Source organism: Chlorocebus sabaeus, chromosome 8, assembly GCF_047675955.1.
Source record: "Chlorocebus sabaeus isolate Y175 chromosome 8, mChlSab1.0.hap1, whole genome shotgun sequence".
Classification (NCBI taxonomy): domain Eukaryota; kingdom Metazoa; phylum Chordata; class Mammalia; order Primates; family Cercopithecidae; genus Chlorocebus; species Chlorocebus sabaeus.
In genome coordinates this window covers 98,822,394-98,840,062 of record NC_132911.1, presented here as the reverse complement: position 1 = coordinate 98,840,062, position 17,669 = coordinate 98,822,394, and the positions used below count along the sequence as shown (strand labels likewise).

Sequence of the window (17,669 nt, the reverse complement as noted above, 5' to 3'; positions counted from 1 at the left end):
CAGAACCCAAGAAGTCAAAAACAAGAGAAGGGGAGCTCAGACCATGAACTAAAGAATGAAGTAAGCACAATCATACAACTCACGTTATCATACTTAAGTCGCAGATGTGGGCATGCTAGGTAAATGGCCTAGGAATGTGAAATTCTAGAGTTAGAGGGAGGAGAACCCTGATTTGATATACAGAAGCCACTTCCTGTGCACAGAGGTAGCTGTGGGGTTCTCCCCACAACGGGTGATTTGGGAAAGGGGCCACACTGAATAGAACCAGACATAATATGAAATATTTGATAAGGAGCACCCACCTTAAGGTGTCTCTTAAGAAGAGACACCTGATGAGGTGCAGGGTCCTGGAAACTGTCCCTCCCACCTCTTTCCAGGATGCCAAAAATGTGGGAAGTCATTTGGAGGAGGGGCTTGGAAGAACCTGGGGTAGAGGACTCGCAGGGCAGCAGATATCTACCCAAACAGTAGGAAAGTACAGTAAAACCCATAATAGTGAGGTAAGTGGAGTCTTCTACGAAAACACAACACATGGGCTCCACTGTTGTGACGCTAACTAAAAATAGTATTTTTCAACCTCTCTGGGATTTCTCGAAAAGCACATAAGATAGAGAAAGTTAGTCTGCGCCCACTGACTCCACAATGAACTGAGCAAGTGCAAATGACCACTAGGCAGTGAACCAGTGACCTCACCTCACGCCCAAGATGGGAATTTAGGTCCACTTGGAAGAGGGGTACCCAGTGCCAATTTTGGCATATCCTAGTCTGTGTTATGGAGGGTTTCACTGGGTTTAAGGCAGTGAGTGGCTGATACCACCATACCAGAAACTTCCTGGATAATTACTGCTTCCATCCACTCTGTAAAGCTTTGAGGTCATGGAAAGGAAAATCCTATTTATGAGATGTGAAAAGTAAGAATATTGATAATCTTGTCCTCTCCCTTCTATATATATATATATATATATATATATACAGTTTATACTGTGTATATGTATTTCTTCTATATACAGTGATACCGGATGGGAATTTCAAACAAATCTTCAGAAATGTGATTTGGAGGCTGGGTACAGTGGCTCACGTCTGTAATCCCAGCACTATGGGAGGCGGAGGCAGAGGCAGAAGGGTCGCTTGAGTTCATGAATTCAAGACCAGCCTGGGCAGCGTAGTGAAACCCCATCTCCACACAAGTACAAAAATTAGCTGGACGAGGTGGTGTGTGCCTGTAGTCCCAGCTACTCAGGAGGCTGAGGTAGGAGGATGGCTTGAGCCTTGGAGGCAGAGGTTGCAGTGGCAGAGATTGCACCACTGCACTATAGCCTGGGCGACAGAGCCAGACCTTGTCTCAAAAAAAAGAAAAGGCTGGTCGTGGTGGTTCACGCCTGTAATCCCAGCACTTTGGGAAGCCAAGACCCGTGAATCATTTGAGGTCAGGAGTTCAAGACCAGCCTGGCCAACATGGTGAAACCCCGTCTCTACAAAAAAATACAAAAATTAGCCAGGCAGTAGTGGTGCACCTGTAATCCCAGCTACTCAGGAGGCTGAGGCAGGAGAATCACTTGAGCCTCGGAGGCAGAGGTTGCAGTGAGCCGCGATCGTGCCACCACACTCCAGTCTGTGTGACAGAGTGAGACCCTGTCTCAAAAAATAAAATAAAATAAAATCAAATCAAGAAAAGAGAAAGAAACACACACACATACACACACACACACACACACACACACACACAACCAAAAAAGTGACTTGGCGGAAATTAACCTAAAATTGACTTCTGAAGCCAAAGCCTGAGATCACTATGTGAGAATACAGGGTCTAATCTCCAGTGTACATGTCAAACAGGGGAATGGGCTGCAGCATCTAGAGAAGAGACCCTCCTGTAGACCCATCCTGTTGTTTTACAAAGTGTGGAAAACCATTGATGGGGTAGGTATGTTTTGGGTAGAGAAGAAAAGGGAGGGTAGAAGAGAGCAGAATCCAGCCAGGTAACCCCCAATGGAAGAATATTCAACTCTAGCTCAACATGGGGAAGGTAATGACTTTGATCCTTCCAGTTGCCTTTTCTAGAGGGAATATGGAAAAAATCCAGAGTGGACAAGGGCAGCCTCACATTAGGACCCCATCCAATGGGCATATCTGTCACTTTCCAGCGCGCCAGGACTCTAGGGGCCCAGGATGGGCGTAGCTGTGGCAGAGGTGAGAGACAGCCTGTGGGAGGCTGTGAGCCCAGGTGGCCGCCTGGGACACTATGGTCCTTATAGCCATGAGGTTTGCAGGCAGTGCCTCAAGCGTGGCAGCAGCTGCAGTGCAGGCACCTGACTGTGGTCGACCTCATGGGGGTGGTGAGCAGCTAGCTGGCCCAAGGTGCCAGGGCCAGCGTGGCATCTGCAGGGCCGGCTAGTCTTCAGCGCTGCCAAGGAGAGTTTACGAGCTGCCCCTCCTCTGCTACCGGGAAACAGCCTGATGGGGCAGGTAGGGGTTGAAGTTTCCACAATTAGCTAGAGGAAGAGGGGATCTTGAGAAACAGTGGGTTCTGCTGTAATTGTATGTGTGCCACTCCCCGGCCCTGAAGGGCATGAGCAAGAAAGACTGAACGTTGTGAAATGTACCAGGGAAGACACTGCTGTTCAGCATATAGATGCAAGGAAGCTTGTCGCTCCTCCTGTTGCTGGGTAACAGTGGTGACAGTGAAAATGAAGGTCTCAAAAGCTGGGTGATGGTTCAGCTGGACCCAGCATGTTAGCAACCCCGTGTTTGAACAGAAGGAAATGAAAAATAAAGTAGAAGGACAAGGGAAGGAAATTGGGATCTCTTTTCATGGAGGCACAGAATGGTGAGAAATATCGTTAAATGTTTTAAAGTAAAAGTTCTTTTGGAAAGGAGGAAAACAAAGAAAGGTTTTATACTGCACATAGAGTTGGCCGTATGGAAGTTTAAATGAAAGGCATGGATGCAGGAAACAGGTAGAGAAGTGAACCAGCAGCCAGAAAAACACAAAAGAACAACTGCTACAGCCAAATGATGAGATGAAAAAAAGTCCCAGGAAACTTTGGGGGAAATAAAAGGGGGAACTTCAGTCATGATGAAACAGAGCCTCTTGCTCCAAGAAAGGAAAAAGTACAAAGAAACACAGATATGGGTATAAAAAAATCCTTGGGGACGCCTGTAAATATATAAGAAGCGGTCAGCGGGTGGGGAGGGAAAACCGTTACAGGAAAGAGAAAACGTAAGATGCAAGTATGAAGAGTTGTATTTGCAGATCTTTCTGGACCTTTCGTCTGTTGGCTACTCTGGAACACTGTTTTCTGTTTATTTTGCAGTTGGCTTTAGCTGTCACTATCCTCACAGCCTGATTAAAGGTAGGGCTGCTTTTTTTCTTTCTCAGTTTGAGCCGATTTTTATTCTTTCAGTCCTGGTCAGATTTTTCTCTTTCAGTCCCCTGTTTTGGCCATGGGTAGACAGGACGTTATTCTAGATTTTGAGAACACAGCCTATAGATGCAAGGAAGCTTGTCGCTCCTCCTGTTGCTGGGTAAGCTGTGGATCATGTGACAGGACAATGGCTTTGCGTTAACATTTGGGACTCTGGAGGTCACATATTTAAACACTGCAACACAAAAATACTAGGAGAATAGATCATGATCAGAGTTTGTAGTTCGTTTCTAAACCAAGACTCAAGTTTACTCAAATTAATAAAGCCCCATCCCTAATCCGCAGCACCTGCAGAACCAGATATGGGGGTATTATGTAAATTATCGAATCTGATTTTCATGTTTATGTCTTGAATCTTTTTAGAAATGTTAGAGTCTAGAGAGGTCTGTGGAAATGCAAGCAAAGTCTTCTTTTTTTAAAGTATAGTTTTAAAAATATCTCTTAATTTTTTTTTTGTTTTGTTTTAGGAATGAGGTCTCACCGTGTTACCCAGGCTGGCATGCAGTGGCTATTCACAGGCACGAGCACAGCACACTACAGTCTCAAGCCTCCCGAGTAGCAAGGACTACAGGCAAGTGCCAACATGCCTGGCAAAGTGGCATATGCTTCGCCTTAAGAGGCCTTTTCAGGTATCTAGAAGAGTTCTGTTCCTAACCACCACATGTCTAATTTTATGAGTGTCCTGGCTGAAGCTTTCTATGACCATGGTAACATTGACCAGCTCTCCTGCTATAATGTGTGTTAGCCAAATCACAAGTTAACTCTAGCAAGGTGTTGGACTCAAACCAAGGAGAGACTAAGGATGTAAAAAAAATATGAAGAGTAATATTGAATCCTAACTCAAACAAAGCACTAATTTTTAAAAAATACGATGAGGCAATTGGGAAGATTTAAACACAGATGATGATTTCCAATATTACAAAATTATTTTTTTAAAGATGTGGTGGTAGTTTTTTAAAGTCTTTATCTTTTAGAGATGTCTATTGAAATATATATAAAGAAATAATAGGGTGTCCAAATTTTGATTCAAAATAACTAGGGGACTTTAAAAATTCATTAAATGGAAAATTTTTGCATTCACGACAGAAAAAAAAATCCTAGGAATACCACCAAAAGAAATGAGAAACTTCTATGTGAAAAGCAACAAAACTTGGGTTTACTAATGTTCTCAAATAAATAATGAAATAATAAATATAAGAAGAATGAATTTTTCATAACAGATTAATTGATCAAACTTACACAATTCCCATTAAATATCCCAGTGAGTTTTTCTAAAATGTGACACTTTTTTTTTCAGATTTTATCTACAACAGGTATTCTTAAACTAAGATGGGTGGATAAAAGTCAGGGGTTCTGTGATCTTGGATGGGAAAACGTTATGCTTGTCTTTTTACTAGACTCTAACTGAAATGTAGCATTTTCTTTACTTATGAATGTAGGTAACAAAACATGATCATATTAGCAGTCCCTGGGGCTTTGTCCCCATTAGAAATCACAGATATTTTCTTTTCTTTTCTTTTCTTTTTTTGAGATGGAGTCTCGCTCTGTCACCCAGGCTGGAGTACAGTGGCATGATCTCGGCTCACTGCAAGCTCCGCCTCCAGGGTTCACACCATTCTCCTGCCTCAGCCTCCTGAGTAGCTGGGACTACAGGTGTCCACCACCACACCCGGCTAATTTTTTTGTATTTTTAGTAGAGACGGGGTTTCACCGTGTTAGCCAGGATGGTCTCGATCTCCTGACCTCGTGATCTGCCCGCCTCGGTCTCCCAAAGTGCTGGGATTACCGGCGTGAGCCACCGCGCCCGGCCTGAAATCACAGATATTTTCATATTACATTATGGTTGTTACAGTTATTTAGAAATATCACTTATGATCATCACCACTTTGAGACTGTGGTAGTAGGGATGAGACCTGCTGTTAGATCTTGTAATTAATACATTAATAAAGAAGTACATATTTACTGCATCATAAGGTTTTAAATATTTTGATGGCCATTTTTAAATTAAATTGGCTTTCTTTTTAATCCTGTTTATTTTATCCATTTAAAGTCATTATCTGAGAAAGGGTTCAAAGGTTTTAATAAAGGGAACCATAGCACAGTAAACTAGCACAGTAAAGCTTAAGAACTGCTGTTCTAGATGAGTGGGCATGTGAAAAGTGCTAACATTAACATTCAAGAATAATGTGAAAAAGTCTTAGGAAATATTAAACACATTAGAAGAGCTCAACAATTAAACAGATGTGGTCCTGATACAAAAATAACTAGATGGATAACTTGTAATGATAACTAGACTGATAAATGCTACAGAATAGCATTCAAAGCAGATCAGGTACAAATAAGAATGTAATGGATGATAAAGACAGAGCCCCAGTTTAGTGGAGAAAGGAAGAATTATTATTACATGAAGCTGGGACAATACGCTAGCTGTTAGGGATCGAAAAAATTTTAGCATCACCTTACACAATTTACCAAAATTAATTCCATTTACATTGAAAAGTTAAATGTAAAAACAAAGACAGATAAAACCCCGAAAGAATTCTAAGGAATATGGGTCAAGTGCAGTGGCTCACACCTGTAATCGCAGCACTTTGGGAGGCTGAGACGGGAGGACTGCTAGACGCCAGGAGCTCGAGACCAGCCTGGGCAATACAGTCAGACTCTGTCTCTACAAGCAAACAAACAAAAAGAATGCTAAGGAACACATGAATGTATGAAAGATCCCCCCTGCTCCCACCACAGGAGAGAGATTATTTCATAAAACAGGAAATCCAAACTATTTTCATAAATTCTAGGTATCTGTTTGGAAATCATACAGTGTATTAAGTACCTTCGAGTGATCCTGAACAGAAGGCAATGATTCTGACAGTATGAGAATACATCTGGGCACCAGGGCTTCTCTATTTACTCCTCACATCCTCCCATCCCAACAGCACAGCACAGCACCCACTCCATTTCCTACCACCACTACACTATTAGTTTTTCTTTTCTTTCTTTTTTTTTTTTTTTAATGAAACAGGGTCTTGTCATATTACCCAGGCTGGACTCAAACTCCTGGGCTCAAGCTATCCTCCTGCCTCGGCCTCCCAAAGTGCTGGGATAACAGGCATGAGCCACCACACCCAGTCTAATTCTTTTCTGGTTTCCACCACATGCCTCTTATTCCTCTTAATTCAGTTATTTCCACTAGCTTCAGGTCTGTTTCTCTCTTTTTCAGATTTTATCTGCAATAGGAGTTCTTAAACTAAGATGTGTGGATAAAATTCAGGGGTTCTGTGATCTTGGATGGGAAAACATGCTTTTCTTTTTACTAGACTCTAACTGAAATGTAGCATTTTCATTTGTCGCTTCCCTTCATGTTGATTAATTTCTTTATATTTGTGCTGTTGAGTATTATCAGAATCTGTGGCTCATTAAACGTTTTCCTCAACCATCATCCTTCCTCACCAAGGCCACCAATCAGGGTATCAGGATAGCCGAGTAAGCTGACAAAGAAGGTGGGCTGGGCCCTAGATCTTTGGAATGAGGAATGCAAGACTAGCCAGGCGCGGTGGCTCAGGCCTGTAATCCCAGTACTTTGGGAGGCAGAGGAGGACAGATCACCTGAGGTCAGGAGTTAGGGACCAGCCTGGCCAACATGGTAAAACCCCATCTCTACTAAAACTACAAAAATTAACTGGGCATGGTGGTGCACTGTAGTCCCAGCGGCTCCAGAGGCTGAGAGGCTGAGGCAGGAGAATCGCTTGAAATCGGGAGGCAGAGGTTGTAGTGAGCTAAGATCGCACCACTGCACTCCAGCCTGGGCGACAGGGAAAGACTCCACCTCAAAAAAAAAAAAAAAATGCAGGACTCAGGACTCCACGTAAACTCCCAGAGGGCAGAACCTGTGCCCACTTTTGTTTACTCTTTTGTTCCCAGAGCCTAAGACAGTGCAGCCACCAACATGCACACTCAGTATTTGTGGAAAAGATGCATGAAGAAGAAGCTGGAAGATCAGCACTCTGTCCTTGAGTACGAGGCTGGGTGGGCTAACGTGGGGTGAGACCACAGTGGGTGAACTGAGACATATTGGCCCAAAGGTCCAGCATCATATCCTGGGACAACACAGCTTGGTCCAAAGCTAAGGCTCTGGTTGCTGTGCTCAAATAGCTTGCTCCAAGAAAAGAAAATAAGTCATTTGGCCGGGCACAGTGGCTCGTGCCTGTAATCTCAGCACTTTGGGAGGCCAAAGCGGGAGGATTGCTTGAGCCCAGGAGTTTGAGACCAGAGGGCAACATGATGAAACCCCATCTCTACAAAAAATACAAAAATTAGCCAGGCATGGTGATGGGCACCTGTGGTCCCAGCTACTCAGAAGGCTGAGGTGGGAGGACCACGTGAGCCTAGGAGACGGAAGTTGCAATGGGCTGAGATTGCAGCACTGTACTCCAGCCTGGGCGACAAAGTGAGACCCAGTCTCAAAAAAAAAAAAAAAAGAAAAGAAAAGTCTAAACAAATTAAAATGAAGTTATTTCTTCTTCCTTCAAGAATCAGTTTTTATTTTCCTCTATTAAGAGTTTGGCCCTATAGTTTAATTATTATCAATAAATTTCCTCCTTCTCTCACCCAGTTTTCTCACTGAATCTTCTTTAGTTCAATGGTTTTCAAACTTTCATCTTTAGAGACTTAGTGATTCACAAACCGTTGAATGGCATGTCATGCGTACTGAAACCAACAGAAGAGCAAAATCATGGAGCTCTCTGATCAAAGCAACCTTGCTTATCTCCGTGATTTACTTAAAAATAAAGACCTGCTATTCTTGGGGATTTACAAAGTAGATTTAGCCCAATAAGATATCCTTAATGTTTTTTGTGTATTGCAAATTTTACAAAATGTTTTACTTTAAAAAGAATTTATTGCCCCAAACTGGAAGCAATCAAGATGTCCTTCAATAGGGCCGGGTACAATGGCTCACGGTGACTCCCAGCACTTTGGGAGGTTGAGGCGGGCGGATCACCTGAGGTCGGGAGTTTGAGACCAGTCTGACCAACATGGAGAAATCCGTCTCTACTGAAAATACAAAAATTAGCCGGCCGTGGTGGCACGTGCCTGTAATTCCAGGTGCTCGGGAGGCTGAGGCAGGAGAATTTCTTGAACCCAGGAGACGGAGGTTGCAGTGAGCCAAGATCACACCACTGCAGTTCAGCCTAGTGGACAGAGTGAGACCCCCTCTCAAAAAAAAAAAAAAAAGATGTCCTTCAATAGGTGAGTAGACAGACAAACTGTGGTGCATCCATACAATGGATACCTGCATGTGTTTTTTATTCATCAATAAAAAAGAATGGGCTATCAAGTCACACAAAAATGTGGACAAATCTGAACTGCACACTGCAAAGTGAAAGAAGCCAGGTTTAGAGGCCTGCAAACTGTATGATTCCATTTATATGACATTCTAATTAATGCAAAACTAAAGAAACAGTAAGCAGATGAGTGATTGCCAGAGGTTCTGGGGAAGAGGGGAAGGCTTGAATAGGTGGAGCACAGGTGATGTTTTTTTTTTTTTTAAATAGAGACAGGGTCTCACTGTGTCTCCCAGGCTGGAATGCGGTGGCACAATCATAGCTCACTGCAGCCTGAAACTCCTGGGCTCAAGCAGTCCTCCCCACTGAGCTTCCAGAGTAGCTGGGACCACAGGTATGTGCCATCATGCCCGGCTAATTTTCTTTTTCTTTTTGTAGAGACAGGGTCTCGTTGTGTTGCCCAGGCTGATCTTGAACTTCTGGGCTCAAGCGATCCTCCTGCCCTGGCCTCACAAAGTGCTGGGATCACAAGTATGAGCCACTGGGCCCAGCCTGGGATTTTTTAAAGGCAGTGAAACTATTCTGCATGATTCTGTGGTGGTGGATACATGACATGACGCATTTGCCAAAACCATAGAAGTTCTCCACACCAAGAACCCACACCAAGTTCTCCACACTCAGTGCATGCAAACGTATCAGCTGCAGAGCCACGCCTCAGGGGACCGACCCTGGCCAGAACCCTCTGAAGTTCTCTCCACTCCAGTGGCCCCATGATGCCTGTGGCCTCCATCTCCACCTTCGATTCTCTCCATGGGCTCCTCTGTCCCATGCTGACTGCTTATCCCAGCCTCTTCTCTGCCTCCTGGGTCTGCTTAATGAGTGGCCTTATATCTGTGGTCCCGTGGCTGCTGCTCACCGCCTTCCTTCCGTGGCTCTCAGCTTCTTCCCCCACTGCTGGCTCCATCTGCCAAGGCAGATATGATTGGCTTGGTTGGTCCCTCTCCATGAGCTCCATCTCAGGGGGCTGGCCATGCACCTGAAACTGGCTTGCCTTTGGCTCAGGTAGAAGCAGGATGCTGAGATCCACAGCAAGCCCACCCCTATCTAAGGGCTTGCTTCTGGTCACCCTTGCACCTTTGGAGGGACAGGCACTTCTCATGACCTTCACAACCCCGAATAACATCCCCCTGGGAAATGTCCCAACACTCCTCCTCATCTCCCACAATTGAGAGTTCTGTGCTTCTCCTGTCATGGTAGAGTAGTCCCCTCTTGTCCAAGGTTTTGCTTTCTGCAGTGTCAGTTACCCATGGTCAACTGCATCTGAAAGTACTAAATGGAAAATTACAGACATAAAGACTTGGTGAGTTTTAAATTGAGTGCTGTTCTGAGTTCTGAAATCTCCTGCCATTCTGCTCCGTCCTACCTGGGACATGAATCGTCCTTTCATTCAGTATCTCCACATTGTAGATGTTCCCATCCCTTCTTCACTTAGTAGTCATCTCAGTTACCGGATAGAGAAAAACATAGCATATATAGCATTTGGAACTATCCAAGGTTTCAGACATCCACTGGGAGTCTTGGAACATATTCCCCATGGAGAAGGGGGAATGACTGTGCTAAAAGGCTGTGCTGTTCTTGCTTCTTTTCTTATTTGTCTCCCTCCCCAGACTGTAAGCCCCATGTATTCATTTACTAAGGCTGCCATAACAAAATACCACAGGCTGGGTGGTCTAAACAGAAATTTATTCCTCACAGTTGTGGAAGGTAGAAGTCCAAGATCAAGGTGTCCACAGGGTTGATTTTTTCAAAGGCCTCCCTCCTTGTCTTGTAGATGGCCATCTTCGCCGGGTGTCTTCACATGTGTGCACGTCTGTGGCTTCATCTCCTCTTCTTATGACATCATTCATAGTAGATTGGGGCCCACCCATATGGTTTCACCTCAATCACTTCTTCAAAGGCTCTGTCTCCAAATATGGTCACACTGTGAGGTAGTGAGGGTTCAGACTTCAACAAAGGCAAAAACCAGATGCTATGAATCTTTTTTTTTCTTTTTTTTTTGGAGAAGGAGTTTCACTCTTGTTGCCCAGGCTGGAGTGCATGATCTTGGCTCACTGCAACCTCTGCCTCCTGGGTTCAAACGATTCTCCTGCCTCAGCCTCCCGAGGAGCTGGGATTAGAGGCATGGGCCACCACACCTGGCTAATTTTGTATTCTTAGTAGAGATGGGGTTTCTCCATGTTGGTCAGGCTGGTCTCGAACTCCAGACCTCAGGTGATCCGCCTGCCTCAGCCTCCCAAAGTGCTGGGATTATAGGCATCAGCCACCGTGCCCAGCCTATGAGTCATTTTGTATTCAGCACTCAGGGCTGTATCTGGCACACAGTAAGCACTCAATTTTTTAAAAGGAAGAAAAAGAAAGATGAAGAGAAAGAACACAGGCAGGAGGGACGGTTCAGGGCAGCTTACACCAAGATGTGGAAAAGGAGTGAGCAGGACTCGTGTAAAGGAAACACAGAGACCGGCATGACCAGGGCAAAGTGTTCATTCTGGAGTGGGAAATGATGTTGATGGCTAAGGTCAGGCCCAATTCTTGAAGCCCTGAGTGCCTGGGTGAGGTGTTTGGAATTTATCCTGTGAGTACCACGGCTGCTCTGAGAGGTCAGGAGCAGAGGAGGAACTTGAGGGAAATTATATGTGAATTTTAGCGAAAAATCTGGCATTGGAGAGCTTCTGCTTAGAGATATGCGATTTTTATTAATAATTCCAGAAAATTGTGAATTGTGTGAGGAAGGAGGGAACTGCCTCTTTCTAGTCAAAGGTTGATTTTTCTAACGATGTAACATTAAGTAAAAAGACCATTGAGACCTCATGTAAAAATTGAACCCTTTTATGATATAACCAGGGCAACTTCTAGGAGAGCTGAGTCACCACTCTTGTTTAGAGATTTCAAAGCCCCGGAGTCCTCTCCTTTCCTGATTTTAATTTTGTGTAGTTACCCAGTCTGGCTCACACTAACATCGACCTGTGTTTGTCAAAGATTCTCCTCTGGTAATTCAAAATAGCACAAGGAGAAGTGTGTGAGTGTTGGAGTGAAGCAAGATTGGCCTAGAGCTAGTTAAGCAAGAAGGTTTCCAAGCTCAAGTACCTGGAGAAGTGGGCATGGCTAGAATCAGAGACTCCAGTTCTTCAAATCTCTCTCCCAGTTGGCTTCATTTTCCCAGGCTGGCTGGCTGTGCAAGACACGTGCCCTGAGTGTCTGCATCCCTAATTTCCTCCAGAGAGGAAGGAGGACCCTTACTCACCAAGCCAACTAGAAAATTCTAGGGAAACATTGCTTGGGTCATTTACCCACCCCTGTCCCGAGAGATGCTTATGGTTGGCCTGGGGAGGATAAAATCCCAGCTCCAAAAAGGGAGTGCTCATCTAGGCTGACAAAATAATAAATGTCTGTTTGGGGGCATCAGAGAAATATTGTTTTCATTCCAAGCATTTTGAGACTGTGTATTTGGCCCTGGTGACTTAACAGACTGAATTTTCCTAGATGGTCCTAATTTTATTTAATGTATTTTTTTCTTAATAAAGATGATTTTAAATGTATGACTAAAAATGACTTATTATTGGACACCTTTATAAACTTCATCTGAATGAATAAATTCACATATCTGAAAGTCACGTCATTTGTCACGTCTCGTGTCCATGGTTTAGAAACCTGGTGTATCACATATTTGTCACGTTTCGTGTCCATGGTTTAGAAACCTGGTGTATCGCTCCATTTTAGAGCACGCTAGAAAAATCAGCAGGAATCTCTGGACTGCTCTGTCATTTGAGCTCTTTCATTTGTCTGTTGACCCACATGAATGGGATCCTTATGACCCTGGGTTCTGCTTGTCAACTGTCCAAGTCTGGGCTGTTGTTGACCTACCAACAGTCAGTGAGGGATGTGTTTGCTTAACAATTGAGAAATAATGTTTTTCACTTTAGACTCTATTTGAGGGGTGGGGTTGCTGGATGCCTGATAATCATTCCTGCTTTCTTTGAATGAAATTTTTGAGGTTGTAAGAGAAGGAATTTGAAGTTTGCAAAGCCTAATCATAACATGAGGCCCTTGATCTAAAGGCTCTCCCGTGGGCAGCGGCAGGTGGGATCGCTGGAAGGAGGACTCTAAGGACAGGAAACCAGCGAGGAAGTAAATGTAACGGAGAAAATCCACAACTGGGATTAGACAATAGCAATGAGAGTGGAGAGGAAGAGATGAGTCCGAGAAACAGTGAACAAGGAATCCATAGAACTTGGTGACTAAGTGGAGAGGCAGAGAAAAGAGGAGGGGGAAGTCAAAGATGGCTAGATGTCTTCTAGTCTGTGACAGAGGCAGAGGAAATGCTCTGCTATTCATAGAAATGGGGAAGTTAGGAGGTCGTGCATAAGGCTGTACAGTTTTAGACATAGGACATTGGAGGAGATGGAAAGTCATCTTCAGGTGGTTAGAAACCCAGGGCCACTTTTGGTAAGTGTTCAGGAAGGAAAGTGCAGAGAGGTGGAAATCTCAGCCACAGGTCAAACACTTCCCTGGCCCCAGATTAAAGACCAATCCAATTAAGCATGAGAACACACGAGCCACACAAGTCACACAAGTCAGTAACAAAAAGGACTCCCAGGTGATCTTAAGTCACATAATTAACATATTTTCAGGGCCCTACTTGTATACGGCCCTGAAAACGTTGAGACTAATCAGCTGGAATATATCCATTTTTTTTCTTCTTCTTTTTAAAACATTATAGAGAATTTTAAAAATATACAAGAGTAGAAAGAATTCTAGAATGAGCTCCCATGTTTTCATTACCCAGTCTCAACAATGATCAAATCATAGCCAACCTTTTTCCATCCCAACCCTTACCCACTTCTCCCTGCGTTATTTTGAAGCTAATTCCAGTCATAAATATTTCAGTCTGAATTTCTAAAAATAAGGACTCTATCCTTTAAAAATAAGCACAATGCCATTATCATGCCTTTAAAAAAAAACTGTGATTTCTTACATCAAATATCAAGTCAAGTTCAAATTTCCACTAAAGTTTTAAGTTTCCATTAAAAACAGTTGATTTTAATCAGGATTCAAATTAGGACAACAGGTTGGGATTGGTTGGCAGGTTTTTAAGTCTCTTTTACTCTTTGGGTTTCTGCCCTTCATCACACTCTGGTTTTCCCACCCTCTGGAGAGAGCTCCCCACACCCTGGCTTTGCTGATTGCCTTCCTTGGGTGGACTTTCACTTGTGCCTCTGTCCTCTACATGTCCTGTAAGCTGGAAGCCGGGATCAGATTCAGATCCATTTTTATTTTAAACGTTATGCAAAAAGACACCCAGTGAAGGTGTTAGAATGAGCCACTGCAGTGGATGGGGTTCGCAGGAAATGTAAACTGAAAAGGGTCTGTCGGACCCCTGCGGCAGTGGGACGTTTAAGGGGCATGCGGAAAAGGAGACACCTGGAAATGGGGGAGGAGGAGCAGCCGGGCAAGGCGGCGGTGGTGCCGCGTGGGCTGCTAGCCCGGATATTCCCTGGGGACCGCACCTGCGACTTCACCTCCAGTCCCTCCCTGGCTGGTGCAGCGGCGCACGGGCGCGCGGGAGAGGTGGCGCTGCCTACTGGGCCTCATCTTGCTGAGAATGCGACGGGGCGACAGCTTCCGGTCTTTTCCAGTGACTTTTGGCATCCCCAGAGGAAAAAACGGGGAGACACGCTTTGGCCTCGTGAAGCGCAGCAACACTGCGCTGGCTGCACGCTCAAGGGCGAAAGCCTAGGGGACCCGCCTAAAGCGCCGTTGGGGCTGAGCACCCGACTCGCACAGCCCCGGGCATCGATCCGCGATCCGCGATGCGGCGTCCCTCCGCCCGGTGGGGGCCCTCCTAGCCCTTAGCGCGTCTATCCCTAGCTTCGGTCCCTGCAGCCACTTATGATAGCAATGACACCCTCGCCCACTCGCCTGCCAGCCTGGCCAGCTCCCTGCAGAGGGCTCACACTTCTCCAGGAGTTGTAAGAAAAGGAGGGAAAGCAGGCCAACGTCCAGGATCTCCCCAGCCTTGGCGTTCAGGTGCTGAGAAGATCCTCAAGGTTGGCCTGCTTTCCCCTCACTCCTCCGGCCTTGCTCTTCTCCCAGGTGCCCACTGCCCTCCCGGCTGTGTACCACTTTCTTGCTGCCGGTGAAGGTGTGTGTCCTCACTCTTGTGCTGGTCCTTAAACGATAGAACTTTAGGACTTTCTCATCCAGCAGCACCAGCCTGAAAAGGCAGTGACTTGCACCACCACACACATACCTGGTCTCAGGTGGGTGGATCAGGGCAACTTGACCACTAGTACCCCAGTAATGCCCATCTGCCCAACCTCAATGCAGGAGCAACAAGTTGCAGGAGCAGCAAGTATTTCTCTGTCTTGGAGAGATCTAGAAAAAGGCTGAACATACCATGAGGGTGTTGCTTCAGAAGAAAATGCTGGTCAGGGCTTCCAAACCATCATAGGAACTTGTGAGTTGAGAAACATGGTCAATTCTCCTCTCTTTCTCTTCTCTACCTACCCAGGCAGCCACAAATCTCAATGTTAGTCACTGCTTTGGTTAGATATCTAAGGGCTCTGTTACGAAGGTAACTAAGATGAGTACCAGCAGATGCCCAATGACACTTGTAAACACCAAAATGTATACCAGTATAAAGGATGCTGCAGCCTCAGCCTTGAAAAGTAAGACTTTTAGGGAATGAAACAAAGGATAGTCAGGTTCTTCTGGGGACAGGGAGGGTTCTGGCATGGGGAGCAGCCCTGGGCAGGTCTGGGGGTGCTGTGAAGTAGGGCACCCCGACATAAAGGCCCTGTGTCTTAGTAGGTGGCCAGCAAGGGAAAGGCAGGAGATACAGGAGGAAAGGAAACTAACATTTTATTGAGACAGGCATTGTGCTGGTCCTGAGGTTTGTGCAAAGATTAATTTCTGGGGGTGAGAAGGTAAAAAATGATGAGGTGGAAACCAGCATCCTCTGTTACTCCAATCTGTGCAGAGCTAAAGAAAACTTGGAAGAAGGGGATGTGAGTGGCAGGAAAATCCCCAGTGACAGGCCCAGAACCTTCTGCCAGTGCAGCTCACCTCCTCCCCAGTGCCTCCCAATAGGATCTCAGCCCTAAACAAGCACGGGGCGTGGGGTGCTACAGATGATGAGGTAGCTGCTTCTGAGATGCCCCTGGGCACTGCTGGAGCTGAGCCCTGGGACTCGAATGACTTTTGCCCACTGCCCTCAAGATTCCCACAGGCCACACTGCCACTACCTCTTGGGTAAAGTAGGAGGGACACATCTCCACCACCATCCAAATTCTTACCTAATGAGGAACTTTGCCAGGAGCTACTTACAGCCAAATGGAGCCAGGCTGGGTATTTCCAGGACATGAGCCATTTTCTCTGTGCCCACTGAACAGGGTGCAAGTCCCTGAAGCCCTCAGGGAAGCTGCAAAGATTACTGGGGTGGGCTCTAGGGAAACAGCTGACCTCTTAGCTCCCACTGCAGGCACAGGAACCTCCAGGACAGCCTGTGGGGGTGGTGAGTCTGCAAAGCTGGCTGGCTGATGAGAGTGCAGTGCTGGTAGTGTCTGCCTTATGCTTTAATATAGCCATATGGTATGAACACATGCAAAGCTAGCTGGTTTTACTGTTTAAGGAGGGTAGATTTAATTTCTGTGTGATCTGGGTTATCACCAGTATTATTTCCTTGGTATAGAAATTGCTTTTTACTTTTTATGTTTTTCTAAAATTACATTCTCCCTCTGACCAAGGCAAGTAATAAAGGGCAGATGATTGGGGGAGGGGAGGGGAATAGGAAAAAATCGTGGGAGATAAGCTTTAAAACCAATAGAGAGTTTTTCTGTTTTTAATTTCAGTTGAATGGCACAGCAAAGACCCATAGAAGTGAACTGTGATACCAGAAACTCTCTGCCCGGCTTGAAGCTGTTGATACATTATAATCTTTATGTGTGACGTTAATGGTTTTAGTATATATTAATTATCTGCCATCTAGCCTATTTATTTCAAACATAGCTCCTGAATTCATTGATTTTTATGTGATTTCTGTTTTGTTTTGTTTATGTATATCTTTTTAATTTCATATTCCAAAGTGGAAAGAAAACATTGATTTTTAGAAGCTCATTCTCTGAAGTTAGAAGAAGTAAAAATGTGTTTGCTTTCTTAAATTTGTTTGATAACCTAAAATCTTAAAGCATCCAAGATGGAAAATATCAAATTTCAAAGCTTAATGATGGCAAGATTCCAACAGATAAAATCTAGTGACCTGTTTTTCTCTGAAAGTGATACGGTATGTATGTAAATAGATTAAAATGGCAAACACATATGTACACTTAGTAAGTGGCAGCCACTATTTTCAGTACTTTATGGCTATTAACTAACTTAATCTTCATGATAATTCCAGGAAGTAGGCACTATCCCTAGGCCATTTTATGGATGAGAAAATTTAGGCACGGAGAGGTAAGTATAATAACTTGCTAGTGGTCAATCAGGAGGCAGTAGAGGAGCCAGCATATAAACCCAAGTTGCCCAGTTGCAGAACCACATTCTTGTCCCATACGCTATGCCTCTGAAAAAAGGAGGCCCTCTCCTTGGCACACAAAGGCAATAAAAATGCCTGCCTTGAGCTGTGTCTCTGTCTAGGTACACAGTTCATGAGTGAAGGAGCTCCTGCAGTCATGAATAATGGAAGTCCAGATTGGTCAAGTAACTTGTCCCGGCCCCGGCCCATGCATCTGGTATGTGGTTGGACAGGTTTCTAACTAATTATGTAACATCAAGAACATTTTAAACTGCTTTGAGACATTTGTGAATTAAGATCTTTGGAAAAAAATAGTATTTTTTATATATATATATATATTTATTTATTTATTGACACGGAGTCTCTTGTCACCCAGGCTGGAGTGCAATGGTATGG

The 17,669-nt window shown here is 44.7% G+C and overlaps 2 protein-coding genes across 13 annotated transcripts in view; one reads left to right on the top strand and one right to left on the bottom strand.

Moving 5' to 3' along the window:
• NDUFAF6 (NADH:ubiquinone oxidoreductase complex assembly factor 6) overlaps positions 1–17,669 on the bottom strand; it is a 229,585-nt gene that overhangs the window by 32,592 nt on the left and 179,324 nt on the right. The window contains exon 10 of one of the 12 annotated variants that reach the window (XM_073018217.1): positions 5,980–6,093. The exons of the other annotated variants lie outside the window; for them this stretch is intronic. Coding sequence (XP_072874318.1) covers positions 5,995–6,093 — 99 coding nt within the window. The 3' untranslated portion in view covers positions 5,980–5,994. Of the gene's footprint in view, positions 1–5,979; positions 6,094–17,669 lie in introns of those variants that run through there. 12 annotated transcript variants of the gene reach the window in all.
• LOC140712227 (uncharacterized) lies at positions 11,787–15,929 on the top strand. The gene has a single exon (XM_073018226.1). It carries the CDS (start codon positions 14,165–14,167, stop codon positions 14,612–14,614), a length of 450 nt encoding a protein of 149 aa, XP_072874327.1. The 5' UTR covers positions 11,787–14,164; the 3' UTR covers positions 14,615–15,929.

Bases quoted from the DNA above. Each gene is read 5' to 3' on its own strand.
- LOC140712227 (XM_073018226.1), top strand. From the start codon at position 14,165: ATGCGGAAAAGGAGACACCTGGAAATGGGGGAGGAGGAGCAGCCGGGC.